The sequence below is a fragment of the Phalacrocorax aristotelis genome, chromosome 6, assembly GCF_949628215.1.
Source record: "Phalacrocorax aristotelis chromosome 6, bGulAri2.1, whole genome shotgun sequence".
In the NCBI taxonomy this organism is placed as follows: Eukaryota; Metazoa; Chordata; class Aves; order Suliformes; family Phalacrocoracidae; genus Phalacrocorax; species Phalacrocorax aristotelis.
Window position 1 is genome coordinate 58392520 of NC_134281.1, and position 26737 is coordinate 58419256.

The window sequence follows — 26737 nt, forward strand, 5'->3', positions numbered from 1 at the left end:
CCCATTTCTCAAAACGCAGCATCTAACAAAACAGAGCACCTCGGAAGTCATACAAGTTTCCTCTAACTAGACGCAAGCAAGATTGACTCATGCCAACATAACGTTAAAAACGATAGGTGAATTGTGTTTATATGTGGAGTGGCATTTCTTTTTCTTCAGTCTGTAATTTGGGAATGTACATGGAAATGGAATTGCCAGGAGTCAGACTGTGAATTCAGAGAACTGGAGGGCATGAAAGGTTTCCAGGTATCTTCTGACATGTCCTGTTTTTTTGTTATGAATGGGGGCGAGTACAAACGAAGTAGTCTTTAAAATCAACATAGCATTTAGGGAAACAGTATGAGATTGGACATAAAATAAAATACATATCTGGTGGGCAAAACCAAACGTCCACCAAGCTCTAATCTGATGGGATGTGCATCTCTTCACAGTACTTCTCAAAACAAAAAGGAGCCATATGAAGAATGAAACAAATAGCCTTCGCTTCCCCAAAACAACATACAAAATACTCATCTACTCCTCTTGGCTTTGGCATGCAAATACAAAGTTGTCGGCTCTGCTTGTCTTCATGAAAACTTTCTGATGTTCTGAAGAAATGTTCTGAAGCTTCATTCAACCTGATACAGGTACAAGAATAAGCATCCCTTCCATACCTCAACTAGTGCCAACAGCTGCTGCTCCCTTGTTTCAACACATGGGAGGAGGGGAAGTCGCGAAAAGGGAGATCTCCAGTTTGGCCTCAGAGGCTGATGAATGGCATAATAAACAGCCCAAGGCTGTATATGCTCATGCTAATGGAAACCTCATAAATGGAAACAGAAAAGAAATTTCAGAGTTCCGAATCAGACTCTCAAGCTATCTCAAAACTCTGAGTTACATCTAAACCAGTTTTGAACACCAAAAGATTCACACTTCTCTCAAAGTTATTGATCTGCAGCCTGGGTGATTCTCCCTGTTAGATCAAACTTTCTGAAGTCTATACCTGGTGTTACCACATGGTGCAATACTTAAAGTCTTACCATATCTTTATCATTATACATGCTAGGAAGCTAAGGGGGCTTGAACATGGTTTAATTACATCCAGCTGAAGAACAACTGCCTGATGTTTTCAGGTTTTTACAAGATGGAGTCAAGTTTTGTGAACCCCTTCCTTACTTCTGACACAGCAAATCTCCTCACAACCTATGCCCACCCACCTGCCCTCCCTCCCTCAAAACCAGTAACCATAAATTCCAATGAGTGGGAGATACATTATGCTTTTCTCCCTGCTAAGTTACTTGGCACATTTGCATGCACTATGCAGATGCACACAGGAAATAATGAAAGGGATCAACCTTAATGGTGAGGAAAGTCAAGTTCAGGACAAAAAAACAGAACAATTTTCTTGGATTTATTTTTTTGTGTAGTAAGAGAGTAATCTAGGGAAACAGAAAAAGCATGACTGAAAATCTACTGAAGTTTACATATCATGGGAAGAAATACAGTTAAAACTACAGCCACTATAAACTCAAGGTAGAGTACACGTTAATTGTCTCCCTAGAAGCAATGTAGCCTTCTTCATTAGTAGAACAAGAAAAGAGAGGATTCCTGCTCCCAAAATGGCTTAAGAAACAGCTTTCTACTACCTGCATTTTCTGCCCCCCCCCCTTTTTTTTTTTAAACATGATAAACTGATGCAGGAACTGCTACAGAGACAGGTCACAGGACTTTGAGAAGAATATTAAGGTTCAAGAACCTACAGCCTGATAAGGAGAAATAGATTGAGAAAGCATACGCAATAGTTCAAAGGCTTTACGCTACTATCAGGAAAAACATGAGTCTGTCGAACATCAAAAACTCCCCACAACATTACAGCCAGGTCAGTGCTTCCAAAGGGTCTTGAAGTGCTACCAAAATGTTTGTGCTCTCTTTCTCTGTCATACAATTTCCACCCCCCCTACATCCTTGCACTGTAATCAGACAATCTATTTAAAATGTTATTTTTAACTATTGTTCTCAGGCAACAGAAAGCACACAGGCCAGGATAAGTAATTTTTTTAATTTCTCTGTTTCGAGATGAGAGAACCAGATAAATCCCACGCTTCATGAGTTTTCACATGTAAATGCCTTGATATCTATAAAATATGCCATGAGAAAGTGATCACTGAAGAGGATTCAATAAGTAAAGACCTCTTTACTTGGCCTACACTATTATCTCAGAAACTGAAGTGCCCAACCAGTGCGCTCCATAATCCTGAACGGTATGAAGCCTTGACTTGATACAAACATTCTCTCCCCATTTTGCTGGCAGAAATAGAGGACTTCACCAAGGTTACAGTCAAATCTAAGCGTTTTTCAGCTAATGCTTAAAAATACAAGCTTTTGTTCCTCCTCTAGCATAGGAAGTCATTTATTATTTTGCCTGCTCGTCTGTTCCCACGATGTTACTGAGAAAAACCCTACAAACCAACCCACTCTAACTGAAAATTAAGTATTTAAAAAACTTTTTCAGCACTAAGCACGCAACTTAATCATTTTGAACTAACAACCGACTTGGGGAAATTGCAAATCTGGACAGAAAAAAGCGCTTTTATACACGCTCCTCTGACTAACAACAACAAAAAAGGACACGGCATTTCCTTTCTCTCGGTATCTCGGGTACGCCGGTACTTTATACTTCGATAATATTTAAGGTACTTCCACGGGATCCGCTCCTATGAGCGCTGGATCCGGCGCCTCGGCGCGGCACTGCCAGCAGCCCCGCAGGTCGCCCTGCGCCCGCGCTCCGACAGAGCCGGAGGGACAGACGGACGGACGCTCCCGCACCCTCACACCCCCCACCCCCCCCCAAGCTTTCCGTTCTCTGCCCGACAAGACAACGCTGTTACCGGTCTGATCGCCGCTGCTTCTCTCCGGGCTTTCCGGGGATCCGTCGGGGGTTTTGTCCCGCCCCGGTGCCAGGGAAGGGACGGCCGGGGCCGGACCCGCAGCCGCCGGCGGCGCGGAGCCCTTCCAGTAAGGGAGGCCGGCTGGGGAAGGCTGAGGCGAGCCCGGGGTACGGCCGTGCCGAGGCGGGAACCGGCCTGCCCTAACGAAGAGCAATTCGCGATAACCACGCAGAGGGTGACTCAACCGGAGCCTTCCGAGAGAGCCTTTATCGCTCGCTCCCGGTCCCGCGGCTCTCACCGTTTCCACCCCACCCAAGCAAACGAGACCGACTCCCGGGCGCCAGTCACCGCGTAAGCGCGGCCCCCACAGCCCCCCGCAGTCCCCGCGGCCCCTCAGGCAGGGCGGCGGTGAGGGGCTCCCCGGGCTGGGCCGCCCCGCCCGCGCCCCGCCGTGCCTCACGCCGCTGCGACCACACCCCTGGGCAGGCCGGGTCCCGCCGAACTCCCGGCCCTCACGCCCTGTACGTGGAGTGACCTCGCCTTGCCCTTTTCCGTGGATTCAATAACTCCGTTTTCATACTTTCGCCTCCCAAATTAGCGCTACAGCAAAACCCAACAGTTTCCTAAACCCAGCCCGTTCGCAGCCACCTCAGAGTCCATCGCCCACACCATTCCCTTACACCAGCGGGCTTCCCCCTCGTCCCACCGCCTTACATTCAGTTTGTGCAACAGGTTGGTGGTAAAAAACGCGTTTTCTAAAACAAAGAACCAAATAGCCATAAAGGATCGGGAGCTACTGACAGAACAGATGGCTAGTTAACCTCCTCTTGTAAAGTACACCCTTTACAACAATCAGATAATCACAGATAGAACATTCATTTTTAACAAATTACCTCAGGCACCTTCGGCTGTACCACTGACTCATCCAAAGTGCTTTTGCCCAAATAGAAATCAAGGCACACTCACTTGACTTTTAAAGCACTGGCTAGATCAAATTTTTCTTCAACGTTGTGTTTGTCTCTTTGCTGTCGGCACAGCCTTTCGGGCTGCCTGGCCAACATTTCTCTCGCTTTGCCACAGTTACTCCAGTTGTCCACAGCGATTTTGATAGCACTGTTCTTTCCCCCTTGTCAGCGTTCACAAACCAACATTCTGCAAACCTCTTCACAGCTATCCTATTAGCATCAGAGGCAATTATTTTTCTGCCTAACCAAACATTTAATTGCTTTTGACATAAAAAATTTGATCCCTATGAGTTGTATGGTTCTTCTGTTCTAGGAGATCCTCTTCAAGCACTATTTTCATTTCACTTTAATGTTCAATCCTTTCTCCCTCTCTCTCTCCATTTTTACCAGGACTAGTTTTAATAAGCTGCTTCTGTTTTATCCACTTCAAAGCCTGACCACAGGATGTTGCTGAAGTCATGGTCCTAAACGATCTACATGATAAGTGTCAGTAAGGAGCAGATTATTCATCTTCCAGGACCTCTACATATTATCAAACCAATCGCCAAAAATAAATGAAACTGTGGTATTGTCACTCCAAACAAGTTGAGCTACATCCAAGGGTGACAACAGCAGGATTAAAATTCCATGTGACATCCACAGAGACATCTCTGGGTATTGGGTAGAACTAGGACATCTACCTTTTTGTAGTTTGGGGGTTTATGCATTGTCCAGAACACTCAATTTTGCAATAAAATATGTAAGGTAAAATATGTAACGCAAAATACCTGATGGCAAAATGAGTTTGTTTTTTGATTTTTTTTAAAAAAATGAGGCAATTCAAGACCAAAAGAGCACCGGACCTTCCACTGAAGTCTAGCTAGAGCTTAAGAAACGTTTAGCTCAAGACGAGACTCTTTAGCCATCGTGTATATTGTAGAAGTGGGAGAGGAAAGGTCTTGGAAGAGTCTGGGAATTCTCATAGATATGAGTAGAGTCTTTGCATAAGAAAGCTCAAGTAAGACGAAGTTTAGTATAACATTAAAGAGAAAAAATTACAGGCAGAGGGTGCTGAAATATGCAGTAAGGGAAGAGGAGGAGACAGAAGATTGGAAAATTTAGTTTATCTAATATGCTGAGGTAAAGGAAGCTCGCAGTGGCATTTCTGACTGCTACTCCCCTTCCCACTGCAACACCACTTTGGTTCCTTAAGGCAGGCATGAGCAATAGGAAAGCATGATCGCTGTTGGTGTTGCCAAGCACCTGTTACAAAAACAGCTTCCAAAACAGAAAAGTTGAGGCAAATGTGGAAGACAACAGTCTCCCAAAGGATTCATTCACTGGTGCTAGGACATAAGTCACCACTTGTGGCATGCTGATGGATGCAGACTTCCACACTTACATAACAGAAAACGGTAACATCATACTGACACTGAACAGAACCTTGAAGCTAAGATCAAACTTCAAACCAATTTCACATAAAACGAGGCCTAAATGCACAACAACAACTCACTCCAATCTTTTCCCAATTAAATTTTTCTCCAAATGCAGTGACATTTGAGCTACTGATGAAATAGGAAAGCTAGCAAATCTTGAAGAGCTGATGGCACTCTGCTTTTGTCATTGCTAGTTGTACAAAACCAGGGAAGTATTTAGAACAGAAAGGCACCAGAAATGTTTCAGGCAGTGACAGATTCCAGATTTTCACTGCCACAAGCAACAATCTACGGAGATCTCCCTTAGGATATTTCTGGCACAATCTTTCTTCAAAATATACCTGGGGGAGGGAGGGGAAGAGCAGGGGGAGGAAAAAGGAACCAAAAACCAACAGACTATGATTTCATCTTGGACGCCAAAATGCCTCACTAATGACCTGTGCAAGAAAACTGGAATTATGGTGAGAATACAGAAAGAGGAGGTGAGATACCTGGATTATACTTTCAGTTCTAGTATTCTTACCCACTTACTTCCTGTATGACATATATTTTTCTAATACACATCAGAGTGGTAGCTATTTTTCACAGGAAAGACTATATAGTACCTTACCAGCTTAGCAAGGGGAAGATGGTACAGAAGCGCACGCTATTCTTTTCCTCACTGCAGAAAGGAAAATGTCTTGCCTCTGTACCTAAACCATAGGTTCCACAGTTGAGGTAAAAAACATCTAAAAGCATGCCAAAAACTCAGACCGGTTAGGACATCAGATGGTCTTATTGGCTGATTCTAAAAACTCAGAAATTTTTGGCACTGTAATTACATAGGAAGTAATGTCATGGTTCATTGTCATGTTTTATGAATAAGAACTAGAAAAGGAGAAGTAATTTCCTTAGTAACATGACTGGGTGCTAAGTAATGGGACTGGTAGCTGGGCAGCCCTGCATAAACTGTGATTACTCTTGCATGAGTCATTACATCCTTTTCCTACCAGTTTTATTCTGTTTTCAGATGAATTTGAAAATTGGTCTTTGTCTTCACATATGACAGTTTACACAACCCATCCTTGTACATACCTGATGCAAAGCTGTTGAAGAAAATGTGTCTGCAACCAGCAAGAATGAGGAATTTCCAGGACTGTGTACACTAGCTATGTTAGTTGTGAGTTACTTTGATTGAAGCTAGATCAGATTCCTTGTTGCAAAAATTTTGTTGTTTTCATTTTATATGTACTTTGAAAACAGGTTTACTGAGATGTGGGATGAAGTCTGGAAGCACCAATATCTTCAAACAAGCACAACACCTCTGTCAAGCCCTCTCCATCAGTATTCCATGCCGACCTGCCATCCCCCTTAATCATCTATCTATATTGCATCATGCTGTCTGTGTATCACCTTGCGCTGTCCTTTGTGACATCGGCCTGGGGGAGCTGGGAAACCAGCAGTGCTGGCCACCACTGGCCAAATATCACACACTGCCGCGACCTTCTATGGTCACCCTTCTGCTTTGTGGAAGAAGGGAGTGCAAAGTGCAAGGGGAGTGCCACCTAGTGCAAAGACACCTATACAAGCAGCTACCTAAACAGATGAGTGAGGAGAAGCATAATTGGGACCTAGGTCCCCAGATCTGTGATGCTGTACCTTGCGTACCTTCATCGTGCCAAGAGTTGGGTACTTGCCAGTTCTTGACAGACCATTTTCCAAATGTGCCTAGCTTACGGTAACAAACGAGATGATGGGACAGAACAAGAGGATTCACCGGAACTTTTCAGTTTGACCTTAAACATCACAATTCCAGTCTTCCTAAAGTAACTGGGAGAAAATTAATCTACTCTAAAAGCACTGCTATGCAGCTGCAATGATAAAATGCAGAAGTAACTATGCAAGATGAGGACATGGTATGCATGGATTGCTCACACAGCAGTTCTTGTAGATTTCCTGATAAACAAAAGTCAAAGCAAGTTTCTACCGTAGACTTATCCTAAAAGAAAAGGACCCAAACAAACAAAATGCTGTGTTCCCTCAACTCCCACAGATGCCACGCAGAAAAAAATAATGATCAGCATAACTGTGGGCTAGGAAATCGAGTTTATTCGCTGGTAATTTTCAGATTAATCAAAGATATATCAGGCCAAATTAGAATGACAATACAAAGTGAAAAATGCTCCAGTTCTTGAAATCTGACAATATTTTTAAAAAAAAAAAAACAACCTATGAGCTATCGCAACTGTGCTTTTAAGCCCCTCCCCAGCTGCCAGCTGAAACAGACAAGTTAGTCAGCAGCTGACCAGACCTCTGTAATACAGCTACCAATGTCCAAGTCTTGCTATTTGATCTGACTTAGGTCTGGAGACACAAGGGCTTTCACGAACTCCCAAAGAGCTATCTGTTACGAGTCAGAGCCAAGAAGCCTCACGATCCCCAGCCTTAGAAAAGTTTGCAAGCAGAAACAACCCATAGCTGATCATCCTGGAAATAATGCTGTAAAGCAGGAGAGTTTGAGGAGTTACATAAACCTGAGCTCATTTGGCGACAGACTAGAGCATGAACATGCTCCGGCTTGCCGGAGTATCTGGCTACAGCACATTTAATTTTTGCAGACCTAGAAGAGTGCAAACTGGGTACATATAATACCAGATGTCTGATCTTCATTTACGATGGGCTAAAAACTTTAGTTCAGATAAATCAGTATTTTCCAATAGGAATTGGTTTACTGTTAAACTCTTCTAATCGGCAGCTCACTATTGTAAGTCTTAAGTCAGAAAGAAAACAAAACTTTTGTAAGGATTTGGAAAAAATTTTCACTGTAGCTATCAGAAGTTCTTAGAGCTACAAAATTCCATATGTTTCAAGTCAGCTAGTATCAGCCACTGCTAGAACAAAAAAAACCAAACTAAGTACAAGCCCTTGTCAGGTATAATACAACTGAGTATCATCATTAACAAGAAACAATTAGTAATAAAAAAAACTAGTAAAAATAAATTACTGCACATATGCTGTGATAATAACATATTGTGTTCCTCCCCCCGGCCTTCAATTTGGTACTGAAAATCACATCGAACAACTCGTGCTGCACAGATTGACAGACCTGTATCAGTAGTTTTAAATACATGGCTAAAACTGCACTAAAACACGCTTTCTTTTTTGACTGGGTTTGATAAATGACATATTAAACTGGAAAACAATACCAGAAAGAAGCTGGACAAGGTTTTATGGGCTTTACCAGGGGCTCTATCTTCCTCTCTTTGCTTCTAGCAGTGGAAGAACTGTTCCTACAGAGCTAGGATTTCCTTGTAAGCTGCTGTTTTTCCATGTTTCTATAAGAAGTCTCAAATACAAGAGAATCAACAGCCTCTCTTTGCATGTGACAGACGTTGGGGAGTTCTTTTATTTAGAAGATAACTGATGTAGAGACAAGGATAAACAGAAGGCCAGAAAGCCGCAATAAACGAATTTGGAACTTTCAACAGATTAAATGGCACAGAGGTGTACGTTTACAATGTTGTAACAGTGTCTATATTTCTGGCCCCCTCAAACAGAAATGGCAAAAACCTTCACATCCTTGTATCTCTCAGCAAGAGCAAAATAGACCACACAGGCAGCCCCACCACCTCTAACTGTTACGCAGATGAAAGGGTTCAAAGCAGCCTCCTCTCCATCTATTGGCAAAGCTACCAGAATACTTTAGCACTAGTCTGGAATCTGCCAGGTTGACACTACATACCACTGCTCCAAAGCACTCTGGTTGTGTCTGTAATGTTTCAAAGAGAAGAAAAAAAAACCAAAACAAACCCAAAATGAGTAAAAGGGCTTTATCTGAGAGTGACAAAGGCAAGATATTTGGGATTGACAAGGCAAAACCAGTTATGGCTTTATGCTAATTATTTTGGCCATCTAACAGAAACACATGAGGGAGTCCCTCAGTTATTTCACACGTTCTTTGAAGATGGACTTGTCTCTATTTATATTGTCCCAAGCACAAGCAAGGATCTGTACTGCTTGCTCATCTTCTTTCTTAATAGCACACATCTCAGGTCTTCTATGTAATGAATGACAAGGAGAAGACCCACATGGCAAGAAAGCACTTCACTTTTAACTTTACACCACTGCAGCAGGGCAAGAAATACAACATATTCAGAAACAGTTATTTAAGAATTTAAATGTCAAATCTCTTTTCCCCACCAAAAGCAGGAAGTTATGGAATATGAATTACATTTAATCTAATTCAGGTTTTGCATATTACTTTATATTCACCCAAAATAAATGATGTCAATGCATATATTATTTAAATCCATTAAGGCTGGCCTTCTTTGTATGACAAATAAAATTATAAAAGATCTAAGTATATATCCTATTAAAACTGCAATCTCTCTGCATAAAAAAACCCATGCAAGACAAAAAGGAAAGATTCTTTGTATCTTTCGCCTCTCAAAGGAAAACACTCTAAGATGGTAATGAAATCTCATTAAGACATAAAATGCTACTTAATCAGAATTCAGCTCAGTAAAAGAAGGTACTGGAAAAACAAAGTTCTAGCTCTTGGAACACCTCATAAAAAGCTTCCTGTCACTTAGCTTTCTATGTATCTTTCCACTCATAACTCAACCAATGACGTAAAATACATTATGCATGATGTACACATGAAAATAAATAATTAAATGTAATCATGAAATATACACAAACATTTTAATAGGCTAATGATAGAACACTTTCCAAATTAATTCTCTATTTAAATTCATAGTTACAAATGAACCAATAAATATCTTCCATGTCTGGCAATATTCAATGTATTTTTTTATTATATCAAAATCGACATTTGCATTTATATACATATTTACATTACCCTCTCTACAGGTAAACATTTCTACCACACTGAAGGAGCTGGTCACAATATGGTGGGATTCTTCAACACATCTGAAGCACGATTTATTCTTTTACTCTGGGTCATAAGAAATCATAATAAAACCACACTCCTTAAGACTGTAGCACGATAAAGTAACATGATTAAATATCATACTGTCGCAATCCCACATAGCATCAAACCCTGCTTTAGTCGTATTGAGAAAACCACGGTTCCTTCCTGGGGCACTACTCTTAAGTACTGGGCTAGAGCTTTCAGGATGGCTGTCTTGAACTGCTGATTGTTACAGGACACAGCGCTATGCCTCATGCTCTGGGAGAGAAGACCTTTTTGCGTAATACAGGAGTCAGATTACACCTAATTTGTCATCAGTTTCTCACATACCAGAAGAAGCTACTTCTAGAAGAGGATATGTAATTTCCTGGCTTCTTTGCAATACCAAACAAACATTTCTAAGACTACAAAAAGGTGCTAGGTAGCTGCTGAGAACATTCCTGTAAGCGCAGACAGAACCGCAGCCCAGATTTTGGTTTACCTGGGAGTGGTTTAGTACTTGAATTTTGGATGCACCTTGATTCCACATTGGGACAAGCCCAGGCAAGCTGCAGGCCCCACCCTCTGACTCCTCAATTTCCCTGAAACAGAAAACAAAAGGTGCATCTCAAAGGAGTCACAGCATGCCATGAATACATGAATGGATACTGGCCTGGATGGCAGGACACCAAGACCCAGAATGTGCTGCAGTGCACATCAAAAGGTAAATCAAGATACAGGCAAAAGGATTGTGGCAAGAGTATTTCTGGCTCTTTACACTCATACCTTTTTGAAACTTAGTTTTTGTTAGATTAAATGCTTAGAGAGTATTCTGTGAAAGCACCACTATGGGTTGGTGTGCTCTTTCATGTGTCACTGGACATCTACTTTGCCACTACCTGGTACAAGATCCTGAACTTGAGCAACTATCATGCTACGCAGCCATGTGGTCTTCTGTTCATGAAACAGTGGTAGGAAGAATGTTCAGAACTGGTAACATTTTTGCACTTCAGAAAAAAGTGTGCAGATATTGGGGACGTTTTCCACTTGTGTACTTCCATTTGCAAGGAAATGAAATATAGTGGTAAGCCCTAAGCAAATATTTGACATCATCAGGATTTAAAGAAAAGGAACAAATGCCTTCTTGAATTTTGGAAGGCTGCACTCAAGAGATGAAGTGTTCCAGGCCAACTGCAGTTGTAGCTTTTAGGCTTAAATTCATTCCACCAGCTGTCAGCACTTGCTGAGTGATCTGCCTGGAAGTCGGGCGTCCTGGGATATCTCTACAATCAACAAAAAAACCCACAGACACCTACATAAGGTAATTTAAATTGAAAGTTGACTGAATTATCTGCCAAATTAATCTGTCTCTTTTTAATACCTAGAGGGAGCACAGAGTGACTTGCCTCCTAATAAAACGCCTTCAGCTGTGGTTTCACTTCAGGCACCAGGGCTCACCTCTGCTGTCTCTTCCTTGGCCATTCATACTTGAACAAGTGTTTGTGCAGCTGAAGAGTGAACCAGCATGGGGACTTGATCCGGATGAATACGAGGAGGGGGGTGGAAATAAAAGGTGGTTTTCAGCCACATAAATTTCCCATTGGGTTCACCATGCAGCTGCAGGATAGTTTTATGAAGAACAAAAGGAATGATACAGAGATGGGGAAAAAGCAGCTAAAGGAAAGCTGAAGAGGGCACAGACTGCTTAGGTTGGCATTTTGGAACCCCAGTTTCAATTAAGGTCACAAGTCGATCGCACAGCAGCCTTTCAGTTTTCTAATACTGATCAAAGATATCAGAGCCCCACTATTCAAAGCACTGATCCACTATAAAATTAATTCTGCTGGACTGAAGTGGTTTAACAAATTTGAATGGTTATTTTTCTGATTAGCTAATGCCACTCACGTCAAACCAGTTATTCTAATCACTTCCCTACCGCTGGCTGACATAAAGCTAGCGTAAAAGCATAAAGGTGGTGAACTTCGTATTGTGTACTCTGCCTAATCCAACAGATATGTGATCATGTGCACATATTTGATCCAGGTCAAATGTGTTGCTGGGCATTATGTCAATGCACAGATCTTGGTATTAATTACTGTGGAAACGCAGCCTGAGTAGCTAGAGCTAGACAGGATGAATCCAAATCTTAGTGTACTGAGACACATTCTGTTCAAAGTCGTTTCAGAACCAGGTAACATTTTAGCGAACAGAAAATATTTTGACAAAACTTTCCAAAACTTAACTTCAGTGTACAAAGAAATGCTTAGTCCTATAAAATTAGCCTTGTGAAAATGCTTACATATTAAAGTGACTTATCACATCAAGCACTGTCTGGAAACTGCTGAACCAGAAACAGTTACACTGCTGTTTAAAGCTCAAAATAATAGCAAATGGAATATTATAGACTGGTACTCTGTACCAGGTACTACAGTATTACCACTAGTACTATAGATACTCTGTACTGGTAAGTACATTAGTATTTATTTAACAGAAGATTTGGGTTTTTTAAATAATTTTTCTAGTGTCTGACTTCAGCACAGTTCAGTGCTGGAAAACAAGCATTTCGGTGTAACTGATTAGGCACTTTGCTCCTAGACACAGCATTCTGCCAAAGACAGACACAAAACAAAACCATGTCATAATAGACTGGAGACTAGATAACAACCATTAGTCCCTACTGTGAAAACAAAACAGTCTGCACACATGTATGACTGACTGATCTGATCTGTTTTGCAGCCGTCCCAGAATTCTTTAATACAATAGGCAAAGCTATCTAGCATGTAAATAGCCTGGCGTAAACAGAACAACTCAGAGATCAATTTGGCTCTATTTTTTCAAGCACATAATTTGATTATACACTTAATTGTTTTCATTAGCCAAAAGCAGAGTGTGAACAAAAGCATTGCTCACCAAGATAAATGCTCATAAATATATGAAAGACCACTACTTCTACTAGAACTTAGCTTAAAGAATTCTAGCACTTAACAGCCAAAAAGCAAAGAAACAAATGGCATCATGCTGTCACCTTGCAAGACATATGTCCAGGGGTCAAGAAATACATACAGTCCAGTTTGGAGATAAAATGTTGGACTCGAACTCAAATTCCCTGTAATCACCAGCAGTTCAGCAAGATTAGATTTAGCTCAACATATCTGAAGCTGAACAATCATGAGCTGTAGCTATGTCAATAGAATTTGGAACATTCCGGTGAGTTGATTGAAATATTACATAAATATCTGTAAATCCATTTACCATGTGAATGACAGTTTGAACAGTCCCTTCCTCTGAAAAAACATTGTATTGAGAACTATAATATATTCCTCACTTCAGTACCTGAAGAGGTTACAAAATGCAGCCCCAAAGCCATGTGAAAATAGATTCTAACTGAAATATGTCTAGTTTCACTGCAGTAATCAAACTGAATAATTTCCTAATCTGTTCATAGCAGCAGTTACAAAAATGTCACATTTACACTCATATTTTAAGAAAGTTCAACCAATCAACTGTAGAAATTATGTTACTGTTAAGACAATTTTGAACTCCTCCAGAAAACGCTGAGAAAATACACTGATCTACTTATACACAACCAGTTCTAGTTTCTTCTGAAAGGTTAAAGTAGCTGAACACATTTTATGAATTTGATCTCTACACATGCTCCAAAAGTCTTCTTATCTTGATGAAGAGAGGGTAAGGGCAGGAATGTTAGCTAAGTAAATCACTGCTTCACATTAGATTTGTAAAAGCCTTAGGCAGTGATCTCTAGAATTATTGGGCAGACTGCACAACACTCATATCTTGTTATCTTGCGAACTATTCTCAAAATACCCTGCACAGTCAGTCACAGTTGACTAACATCTCACTATATCCTTCCACTCAGAATGCCTTACAGGGCTTGTTCCAGCTCTCACAAACTTGAGTTGAATTTTGATACTGAACTGATAAAAGCACCATAAAAGCAACAAAAGATGCTGTGATCAAGTCTTAATTGATAGCAAAGTCCCAAACTGAAAAGGAGGGTCAGGACTGCCGGCGTAAGCACTCTTCTCACTAGGGACGAGGTGGCACATACACAAAATAGCTTGGTTTAGACCTTTTGATGTGATCTTTCCAAGTGAGGAAGACATTCACGACAGTGTCTTCTGTCAGTTACGGTCTTTTAACCTTATTGTATCTTGTTAAGCTGAAGACCATGAGAGCGGTAGAAAGTGAGATGAAGGTGAAGCCTTTTCTCAACGACAACTTCTAAAAAAAGTACAGGTGATATTATTTTTTAAAACCCTACCAAAAGATTAATGTTTAACTATTCTTATTGTCTTTGTAAAGTACCTCTGTGGTCTGTATTCATGAAGTATCCTAGGCTGAATCAGAGCGTTAGTTTGTCATCTCTTTCTGACAGGAAAGCTCAGGTTGCCTTAACTCATTCTTGTAGTCTTTAGGAGACGACATGGAAATCTTACCTCTTTTTTTTTTTTTTTTTCCAACCTCCTGAAGCAGCAGGATATCAGAAATTATGTGTGTTCTGTGGGCTACATTTTCAAGACCTACTTTTCTAAGATCAGCTTCCATTGGATGAAGTAAGTTCTGTAGCAAATGCCAGAGTAAGGAACATACTATACCTATTAGTCCAGGAGAATTCAAATTTCTGTCAAAGAGGCTTGCTGTTTCTGATACTGTAAGCTGTGTAACAGCAAATGTGAGTGTATTTATGCGTTATATGGAGTCCCTTTGTCGTGATAAGCGACGTCACTGAAGGGATGAAGAATTTTTCTTTCAAAACGTTAACTCATTGTCTCGAATTTTTTCTCAAAACAAAACTGGTCAAGATAGCTGGACAGCTTCTAAAAGCTATTACTCCTTTGAATAAGAAAACAAGCCCAAAAGTGCTAGTACCCCAACTGCACTTAAGCTAATGAAGGAAGATAAATCTCAGAGTGAACTGAGGGGCATAATAATATTGGAAAAGAAGCTTTTGGATAATGAAGAGGATAGTCACTGTAATTAATAGATAACATGGGTTGTGACACTGTTTTGAAGAACAGGAATTTCCAGATAATGTATCTGGGTAATCAAACCTGAACTGTTCTCTTTTATTCTCCATTCTCTCCACAAAATCATTACTCTCTTACTTTCAAAATAAGCGGCTGAATAACTCAAGGCATTGTTTAAAAAGGGAAAATTTCATTTTGATGGTGATTTATTAGTATGTACAAGATTTCATTTGATGATGACATCTTTCAGAGCAAAAAGAAAACACATCCAAAGCATAAAAAGTTATGATCAAATGTATTTCTTTTTATTTTTACTGTTTTGTATCTTCACTGTAAATAAGATAAAGAGAAATCCATAGGATGTACTCCATTTTGTTACTGGCAAGTCATATTACTGAAAGTGGACTTTTCTAATGAAGATTTGACAGGTCAGGCCTAGGACCCTAAAATACAAAATCATGTTGTTTCACTGTGCAAATAAGACAACCGACACAGGTTTCTACTCTTAAGAGAGCCACTGTTTTTGAAATCGTAAATTAAAAATCTTTCTTTCAAACTAAAACCACTGAAAAAGCATGACATACTTTGATTTAGACTGAGTAGTCCTCTAATTGCTGAAAGCCTCATTTTTTTGTGTCACTAGCTATAACTGTTTCAAAAGCTCCTAGGGAAATTTAGCCATGCCTGAAAGTGTCATAGTGTGTTTCTCAAATGATACCTCATACGTATCTAATGATATGAAAGAAGGGAGTTGAATAATTATTTCCTCTTACTTTATCACTTTCTAGGTTTACCCAAATGCAAAAATTGGTAGTAATGATGAATTCACATTTCAGTAGAAAGGATTTTTCAGCTTTGGCAACAGCGACAGAGGCTCCCTCTGCTTCTCCCAAAAAACCCCAACACCCTCCATGCCAAACCCCAAAATCATCCTCCAAGAAAAAACACACCCAGAGGAAGTACAAATGCAATGTGCCTGCTCTTCAAACTTTAGTAAAAAGCTTGTAAGGAGGAACACAAAAAGGGTTGGTGTTAACTCGAGTACTGAACAACCTATGCTCAGGGTAATGCAGTGGGAGCTTTTATAGACACATTTTGGGTTTAGTTTTTTAGTAGCTTTAAAGAACTTGCTGCATTTTCCAGCAGACAACACTAATATGTGGAAATTTTAATTGCCAGGGATAACAGTCTCCTACCTTGAAGTTTTCTTTCTTCATTCAGGACCAAAAGCACTTTCTGGTCTGGCTTAAGAACTGGCTAAAGCAGTTGACTGAAACCCAAGAACAAGTCTTCTACTGCCATGAATTTACTATTTTAGCTAAGAACAATTTAATTCAAGAAACTGTGCATCACTCTCCTCCTCAGCAAAATGGATATAATCATACCTTCTACTTCAGAGATAAAAAACCCAATGTAAATAGCTATTAGTAATTATTTTTAAAATTAGAAGACATCAAAGGCAATTACTTAGACTTTCAAGAACTTAGAAGCTTGGTTCAACATGGTTCTTAAGTGTATGCCTAGCATTAAGCAGGTTAGTATGTGAAGTCAGGGTAAGTCAGGCGTTTTTTCAAATTAAAGTTTTGTTTCAGGAAAATATTCAGTTTGGCTGAGGAACTAAGAATGATATAATGCTTCTAACCTACAGATATTGCAGAACTGAAATTCTGACTCATGGGCTTGAACTTAAAAAAAGTTCACTGTATCAACAATGATGCATTAAGCCTATTTTTAAGTTTTGCTCTTCAGCAAAAGCTTTTTACAGGCAGCTTTCAGGCTTGGTAAGCTGTAAGCTATCTTTGCTGCAGGTTTTCGTTTGTTTGTTGACTGTCAAAACAACCGTCCCATGGTTCTGCATTACTGTCTTTTGTGTTACAATGATAGTGTGACTCACATAACTTTCCAACGTGCTTCTAAGTCTTACTGACCGGGTCCATTTGGGAAGGTAGAAGATGCTGACCTTTTCCTAGTTGTGACAAATTCTACTTATATTTAAAATACTTTCATTTTTATTTTGCTTGGATTATGATTACCATGACACCCACTAAGAACTCTGGTATACAAGCAGCACAGATGTGACACAGAAGCCAGTTTTAAATAAACTTTAGTGCTACTTCATGAAACTTTGATTAGCGACAAAAAGAATTTGTTTAAAAGTGAATCCAAGGATATTTTGAGTTGATGAGAACATTCAGTTGCATTTTTCACATTTACTTTCTGGATTAGGCATACAGTGATACAGAATTAAAGCGTGTCAAAGCTCCATTTAATTGATGATATAGTATGCACGTGTCAATAAATTTGTACATGGATGATAAGAACTGAAAACACAAAACAGACAATAAAGAGCAAATTTTGATAATGTAAGACCTGTGGGAAAAGGGCTACCTAAGAATTTCTAAATAAATTTATAGGGATCTTCAAGATGACTGATGTAAGGTCCTTCTGTTATGTGGTATTTGCTCAATAGAGAAGATTATTCTTAAGCCACATAGTATCAATTTACCTATAAACAACTTTATATAACAATTGGCACATAAGTTTGTTTTATCTAGTTCTGAATTTTAAGAAAAACATATTTGTTAACTTTTGCAGAACCAAAGTTGTCTATGTGTTCTTACTCTGGTGAACATGCCCATTTGTTACAGTCTGAGACAAGATGAATATGAGCAGCATTAGAAACAGTAGAATGTTCATTTTAACTAGCTCACCTGTAAGTGACTATTTCTCTGTCAGTTTTAGTACACAGTTACAGAAGACAATGGTTTTATTTTCCCCTTTCTAAGACAAGCGCAAACTGTCAGCCTTTAGAGTTTTTGCTCTAACACTTTATCATGGAACATTAATCACTTGCATTGTATCATCTTGCTTGACATTTTCTCAAGAATTTCATTGAAGAAGCCAATTCTTACCTCTACGCCATCATATTGGTCAAAGAGCATGCAACATTCTGCAAGATCAAGCTGGGTCAGCCGGTTAGAAATGGGTAGGTACTTCATTATCTATTCCCTCACCTCACAATGCCTTTAACTCTGAAAAACAAAACCAAAACCCAATTACAAGTACTATTGCTTAGGAATGTTAAATGACTGAACAACTCAGAAAGCACTTAATAGCATGGAAGTTCTACCTTTATGGCCAAAGAGATGAATACTTTCTTGGCTATTTGGTAATAGGTAGTTACCTACAAATTAAATTAAGATTATTCCATTTAATTCATTGTTTCATTGTAATCCTCATAAACAGGGAATGTTCAAGGCTATATTTTGTTTAGCTCTCACAGCTGAATCAATCTTTTAGAAGATGAATCAAAGTCATTCATTACTGTAGCATCAATTAAAAAAAAAATAGTCAGCCTTTGTATTCAATGAGAATGTTCCTCAATATGCTCATTCAGTGATAATGCCATTCTTACATGTGTAACACATAAGATGATGTACAAAATTACGCTGAATAGCAAAAGGAGCAGTGTTATCTGTAGGAATATGGAGGAAATGAACGAAACCGCATATTCTATAAGACAGGCAAAATGAAAAAGATTCTGTGGTGGGTGTTTGTCTAAGATATGAACATAGCTGAAGCCAACCTGTTACGGAGTATTTCTACAACAAAAGCAACTGAGAGATTGTTACAGTTTGGTCTCCATTATGATGTAATCTGAATTTGAGTTCTGTAAAAAAAATACTTTTTGTTACTTTTTTTCCAGTTGCTAAAATGAAATAAAAGATAGACGTTAAGATGGACACATGATAGACATTGGAAGACAAAAGTCAGACACAGAAAATAGTCTCCCAACATCACTGCTCTATGTAAGCAGTTATGTAAGGCTGACACAAATACTTAAGCTTCCAGAACTATTGAGTTTGCGAAGAGGTTTCTATTTGCAAGTTTGAGCATATCCTAAATATATTCAAGGATGCCCAACTCTAAATCTATAACCTGTGGCCTGAACACTTCCTGTCAGAGCACTGATGCCAGAAACAGGAAATGCTCTTGTTCAGACATGTGGTGCCTTTAATCACATATATTTGATACACATCTGTCTACTCTGAACACATGACAACAAGCTGCCCAAAGGCAGCTGACCATGTTATGGTCAGCAAAGAGCCAGTGTTGCTTTCTGTCAGAGAGAGAAAGCTAGTTAGCATTTTTAAAATTCTTGGAATATTAGAAAAGCCTGGAAGCTTTTCTCCTCCCCCCCCCCCCTTTTTTTAAATACAAATTACAAAACCAAAAATACTGTCCTGCAGAAAGGTAGGCCACAGTAGCAGTATTACCTGTGTTAAAGTACCATACATTCCCAGAAATACTTTGAAAGCATTTAAATTAGAAGAAGTACTGTAAGATACACAATGTTTTGGACCAGACATGGTTTTGGAAGCCACTATGAATTTTGCGTCAGTGGTCAACCTTGGAAACAAGTCAAAATGGTTACGCTTCAGAGACACATACACCGTTACACTGTGGAAGCTGTAATCCTGGAATTCGTCACTTCATGATCTATTGATGAACAAACCTGCTAATTTGCAAATTACGTTGGGAAATCCCTCAATCCTCTGCCGGAATATTCCACTATATTACTTGCTTTACTGCAGGTTTTTTATTACCGTGGAAGCATTGCAGGAAATGGATGACAAGAATACATCTAAAGAATGGTGGTATTACAGTAACTAAGAGCATCTTGTGGAGTAACATCGATCAGAAAAATTTCAACATTTAACGGACATACCACAAAAGAATGTCTGAGGAATGTTAAAGCCACAGAGAACATTCTTATGTGAGGCGAGGACAAGCTCAATCTTTCATTTATTAGCTTGAGTTAAACAGGTACTTTCAGATTGCAAGATGGTCGGCATGAAAGGCATACGATTTTCAGGGAGATAAAAGGAAAACACAGCTAATTGGTTAAGACATTAGTAAGACCATGCCTGGTTCATATACTTCTAATTTAGTCACAGACTTCATTTTTCTTGTCATAAAGGAACTTGTTTTCAAAACTGTTTAACAGCTTCACTAGAAATATATTTTTTTAAACTAAAAATTTCATATTTAATTTTGAATAGTTAGCTTCCATACTAGTACACAACAATAAAAAATACCTACAAGAATTGGTGGAGAGTCACCACACTTGTCATTCCAGAACAAAGAGAAATTCTGCACCAAGCATGAAAGGAATCCCAGAATTTCCACAGAGCAACATTCTCTTTAAACAATATAGCGATAAACAGTGGCTATCTAATCTTACTTGGCCAGCTGCATTTGCTCTGTTATTAATTTCTACGAAATGAAAAACAAAACAAAAACCCAGCAACCCCCCACCTCCAAACCCCCATACCAAAGGAAATTCAAGTGAAAGCAGAAAATGTTAACCTTATATGAAAAGATACTAAGAGATACAAGATGTATTGTTTTCAAATGAACTGCACTTACACCTTTGAATGTGATTATTTTACAGCATGCTTTCATGTGCTGTTAAGTCTTTGTTGACACCTGTGTAGACTCCTCCGTACTGTTTTAATGAAAACTTTTTTACTACAGCTGAAGGGGGGGAATCTCCTTTCTCCCACAAGATAACTAATTGCCTTTCTGATCCTTCTGCTAATGGTAGTTTTGGTGAAGAAAGGTAACAGAAACATTAACTCAAATATCTCTTATTTAACTAATAGCACACTGTTAATAGGAAGCAGGGTACAACCTAGTGGTCAGGACACGAGATATATTCAGAGCCTGCTCAAGAGTAAAACGGAATTACAAAATAAATTGTAGAAGACCCTAAATGTATCATTATGAGAACTGGTTTTAGGCAAATGGAGTTTCCTGTAATTCTTTTACTTCTACAGTATTTATTTTCATTTCTGAAAACAGGATTAACTCTTGCTTAGGGCAGGTAATGCCAACATTTTTTAACATCCAAAATACGATCATAGGTGCACCAGCAAGGCGTATGGCAGATGTTGGGCACATATTTTTTTCCCCACTGAGAAATAAATATCCTTCCTTTCCAGAGGAAGAAAGGAAACAAAAAATATAAGATGACAGACAGCGTGATCAGAGGGCAATGAAGATCTATGTTCTATTTACAGTCTAAACACTGTCACTTCCTCTACATCTTGGGTTTCCTGCAATAAAGAGATCGTCAGGTTTAGTCACATCACCATGTCAGATTTTGATGGGATATAACCCTGGTTGCTCCATGACTTGTTTCTATTTATTGAGGCTTTTTCTTCTGTTATTACTTAACCAGCTCAAGAGCGAAGTTACAGTGTTTTGAAATCCTTATGTGGAAGGTCTTGCAGTATTACCCGCATCATGTATACAATTTCAGGATTTTTTAATATTAAAAAAACCCAAACAATTCAAATGCAGCCTAGGTTTCTACTGTTCTGTTTTTGAACACCAGCCTTTCAAAGGCTTTTATGAAACAAAGTTGCTGCCAAAAAGGTATCAGGTAATAATGGGAGGTTCCAATGGCAGTACTCTGATCTATTGAACTGAACTTAGCTTTTACTTTTGGAATGTTTTTCTGTATTATCTTAAAAACATGCTCACAGTTACAGTCATACATATTAGGGCATATTTGAAGCAAAAGCACAGAGAAAGGCGTTTTATATGTAGCTTTTAAAACCAACTGTTCATACTGCAATGCTTTACTATATTGATAATTTATTAGTTTTCTTCTTTCCCTATCACAGTATCCCAGAACTACCAACAGATGCTGCTGCTGATGTTGGCTTGTTATACCCCAGACACAAGGTAAGTGATAGGTAATACCAGATTCTTAATTCAGCTATGGTTTCGTCAAATTAGCTTCACTGTAATTTTTGAAAAGTCAGTATGTGTGTATTAAAGACACCAAGGTTAAGCAACTCAAAAATCACTGTGCGGCTATAGTAAGCACTCCAGGGACAACCATTCACGCTCCTTTTCCAGTCTCCCTTGTAATATGACAAGGAGTAAGCCATGTATCATGGTGTCGTCCTGTCCCCACCGAAGTTATTCAGGTGAGCCAGCAGAGCCAGCAATTTCATCTCACCTGGAAAGCCTTTTATCTTATTGTGCCTTTTCTACTTCAGCAAAATTGACTTGTATTGTACTTCCAAATTAAGACTGGCCTCCTGCTGCGATGCAATCATTTATTAGGAAAAATGGATTTATTGGACACCTGCACAAGTAAGAGTTTTCTTAAGGATTTTAATCACTTGAACTTGGCATGCCTTCCTTACTAGCTGCCTTGAATCAAGGGCCCATCAGTTCTGTTTTCAGATCCACTCAGATGTACTTTCATTTTCAGATGCACCTTTATTTTCCTCTGGCATCAGTGAAATCACCAAACTCTCTAAATTACAGCCTCAGTAGAGTTAATCTTCCCATATAACATTCTGAACACCTCAGGTCCTGTGTTGTGGCACTATGTGGTAACATGGACCAAAGGTCTGCTCTCTTTGCTGATCACATCTTAACTATTTATGCTTAACTAAGCAATTTAGACAAAGTATTTCTTGAATGTTCTATTGCAATGCATATTTGAATGGCAGAAAGTTTCTGCCATTGGAGTGCCAGTTTCTGAATGCAGTAGAATGAAAAACTAGAAAAGCTGGAAGTGGCCATCATGCTTGTGATGTCACCTCTCAAAGATTTTACCATCTTAATGCAAAAGAACTACCTTTTCTTTTGCAGCCCGGGTCATAATTCTATTTCGCCTCTCCTTTCTTTAAGCAATTTGCCAAATGTAAAGCATGTTGCTAGCAGTACAGTTTAAGGCAGTAAATCTGTGTATTTTGGAAGAACTCAGAAGCTGACTGCTCTGTAAAAGCAATACTAAATGCAGAGTGGGAAAGTCAGAAGATACCAGTCAATGACCGGAAGCTTGTTTCATCTTTATCACTGCCATAACATCTTAGTGAGAAAAGTAATCTCCTTCTCCAGGGTTTGTTAATACAGAAATGGTAAATTGCCATAACTTCTGAGAGATGTGTTCTAACCTAGTTCCTTAAATGAAAACCAAAAATGTGGTAGGTTAGAATTGAGCATGGTTCTCCTCATCTAATGAGGCTATAGGTTGGTAATGCACTGATCAAAAACAGCGTATTATAAAGCCATATCCATCTTTCTTGCTAGCAAAAAGGGAAGGGCATCTGCAAGACAGGGCAAGCGACAGAAGCAGCAGAAATACCTGAAAAACAATTCATCAGGAGAACCAAAGTGTCACTGATCAAACAAACACTGGCACCGTGCACTAGACAATCCAGAGAAAGCACTTCCTGGGCCAAGGACTGTGGCTGAATGGGGTGGGAAACTATGACTAAAAACCCTGTTTCCCCTACTGTGTTGATCATCCCGTATTCACAGAAACAGAGCTTTGTACATTGTATATGAACTGGATGACATCAAAGATAAGCTACTACCTTTTTTTTTCTCCAGATAGGAACAATTTGCAAAACCTTCAAGTTTTTATTAACTCTGCATGAAAAGGAATAATAGGCTACAACTAATCATGTAATAATTACTGCAATCAGATTCCACCTCTAGACTTCCATCACAAAGCATCTCACACGGGAAGAATTACCTACATAAGAAAATGCCATTGATGGATATGTGACCAATGTACAAACCACATGCAGAGGGCATCAAAGGTGGATAGGGAAAAAAAAGTATAACATAAAAAAAGGCTAGTGTTCTTCCAATGATGGTGGCTTAACCAAATAAAACAGAAATAAAAGAGATCAAAGTAGTACCTCTGAGAATCACAGAATCCCAGGTTGGAAGGGACCTCAGGAATCATCTAGTCCAACCTTTCTAGGAAGAGCACAGACGAAGAGTCCAGACGACTCTTAAAGGTGTCCAACGTGGCCGAGTCAACCCCTTCCCTGGGGAGGTTATTCCAATGGTGACTGTCCTCACTGTGAAAAATTTCCCTCTCGTGCCCAATCAGAATCTCCCCAAGAGCAACTTGTGTCCATCCCCCCTTGTCCTCTCCATGGGACTCCATGTAAAAAGGGAGTCTCCATCTTCTGTGTAGCTACCCCTTTAAGTACTGGTACATGGTGATGAGCTCCCCTCTGAGCCTCCTTTTCTCAAGGCTGAACAAACCCAGTTCTCCCAGCCTATCCTCATATGGCAGCTTCCCAGTCCTTTGATCATCTTGGTGGCCCTTCTCTGGACCCCTTCCAGCCTGGCCACATCCTTTTTGTATAGCGGGGACCAGAACTGTACACAGTACTCCAGGTGTGCCCTGACAAGCGCTGAGTAGAGAGGGATAATGACTTCTTTATCTCTTCTGGCAATGCCCTTTTTGATGCAACCCTGCATCCTGTTGGCCTTCTTGGCTGCAGCAGCACACTGTGTCCAGATCACAGTCTGCACGCAAACATACACCTTTTAATGCATCTTGGACTGTGAAATAAAGCAAGCGGGGCACAGACTTTCTTATTTCTGCCAACTATGTTGCAGAAACAACTACAGCAAAGGAATTGGGAAGACAGCTGGGGAGCAGCAGCACTGTAAGTCACTGTAGCTGTTTGATTTAGTGCAAAAATCAAGGCCCTTAGACAAGAGAAATAGCAAAGCTGCATGGAAAGCTTCAGATCTGGTTTGTGATACCCAAGAGGTTTAAACATCTGTTTTCTTTTGCTCTGGAACAAAGTCTTTTAAACATATCAAGTTGATGTATGTCTTAAGCAGTCCCCTTCTCTTAATGAAAGGACAGGCTTGATTAAGGTTTCTGCCTCTCTAACCCACAGGAGTATAGGCAGAAGCTGTATTACTGAAAAACTACCAAAATATACGTTTTACTAGAATCATATTTTGTGATTTGATGAAAAGAGATGAGTACTGGAAACCAGTACAAGAAGCAAAGCAAAATTGCATACCGCCAAGCGCACCACTGTCTTGCAACGCTAGAGTGGCAAACAGAGCAAAGGAAGCACTTAAATCCAAGCAGTAACTGCATTACATTGAATTTAAAACACAAATGAAAGCATGTCCCATCAGAACTTCTAAACCACCACATTTTAAAGTCATAATCAGTATTTGCAACTGATTGACAAAAAACAACTAAACAAAAAACCCTAAGACTGTGCACATAGGAGAATTAACTCCCATCCCCTTACCTCTTTCTTGGGCTTTCTAGACACCCTGGCATCTAATTTCAAGCTTTTCCCTTAACTGTGACTACTAAAACATAATTAACTTGAGAATTTCAGAGTTGTAATCACAATATTCTATGGAAAACATGAAATTCAAAATAAATTCTAATCTCTAAGAAATGCATTCAATTTTTGTCCTAAATGCAAATGACAAACATAAGTTTGCTTGTAAGATATCAAAGCTGCAAGCTTCCTTTCATATTTATATTGATACCAATTAGCAGTAAGTACAAGCCAGCCAGATATAGGTGAACTTCATAGATATTTCACATTGTAACTATAAGTAATTGTATTTTCCATCAAATTAGTTGAATAATTAAAGCACAAGTATGATACTCTTAAGTATTAATATGATGACAACTCCTCCTAGTGGAAGCACATCTGACACAGCAAAATTCAGAAAAATACAGATTTCCTAGGTACAATACCAGCATTTGCTGGTACCAGCTAGCTCTGCATTTTTTCAACCCTCTTCACAGATATAAACTAGACTCATCCAACTTTTCAGTACTACAGAAAAACACCTATGGGCTTTTAAGGAAGATGAAAATCACTTCACTTTGAAGTTTGCTGCTGCAATGTTGTAACATGGTTTATTTATACACATAAATGAGAATCAGGTTTCAAATGAATTTAAAGTAATCTTTTACAATAGGACTAAGTCCCACCACTTAAAACTTTGTCTTAAAACTTTGGGTGAGACTGGTGTAATGCAAAGTAACTCACACGTATTGTGAACAATGAAGCTCTGCTGATTTGCTGGTGCTGGGAGCACAGCCCTCTGTGGCTCCTTTTTGTTTCCTCTTTCACTCATACTTCATATCAACTGTGCCAGGAATGATTTCCATGTGAATGAATCCCCTGCATTTGTCTGAATAGACTACTCTGTTCAACCAGTTCCATCTCCAAGGGCTCAGTCACAGACATTACACATGCTCTTCAGCCTGAGCCTACAGGAGTGGTTTTTACACTAATAGCTCAGAGCAGACAGAGATAGGGGGAATATGCAGTATCACACAATGTACTGACCAGACTATCAATACTCTCATTCATTTATTTTAATCCCTGATTTGCTTCATGTTAGTTGTTCAAATCATTGTTTTAAGCTATCACAATCAAAATATTTTGGTAAAATTTTGAAAAATTGTTGTGAAGGACTTCAGGATAGTGAATTCTTTGAAAAGAAACTATTTGCATAAATATTGTTGGCAGGCTAGTGACTGAAGTGACACTTCTAACCTGGATCTTTAGTTCAGTCTGACCTTTAGCAAATCTATTACAGACTACAGAGACACAAACACAAAACATTACTCCACTTGTATGTGCTGTTCTGGCCAATGTTTATGTAAAGATAAAGAGTCTACAAAACACCAATCAGGACTTAAATACATACTGACTGAGCAACTCAGTAACCACACAGCAGATTATCATTCATAGCTAATTAAAGTGTATGCCTTAACATCTAC

General features: G+C 39.3%; 1 protein-coding gene across 3 annotated transcripts in view; it reads right to left on the reverse strand.

Moving 5' to 3' along the window:
- BCAR3 (BCAR3 adaptor protein, NSP family member) overlaps nucleotides 1–26737 on the reverse strand; it is a 110206-nt gene that overhangs the window by 57168 nt on the left and 26301 nt on the right. Inside the window, exons 3-4 of one of the 3 annotated variants that reach the window (XM_075098148.1) lie at nucleotides 18039–18158; nucleotides 14596–14719 (exon numbers count right to left, since the gene is read on the reverse strand). In XM_075098148.1, coding sequence (XP_074954249.1) covers nucleotides 14596–14719; nucleotides 18039–18125 — 211 coding nt within the window. In that variant the 5' untranslated portion in view covers nucleotides 18126–18158. Of the gene's footprint in view, nucleotides 1–2867; nucleotides 3295–14595; nucleotides 14720–18038; nucleotides 18159–26737 lie in introns of those variants that run through there. The other 2 variants (XM_075098145.1, XM_075098147.1) reach the window with 2 other exon arrangements.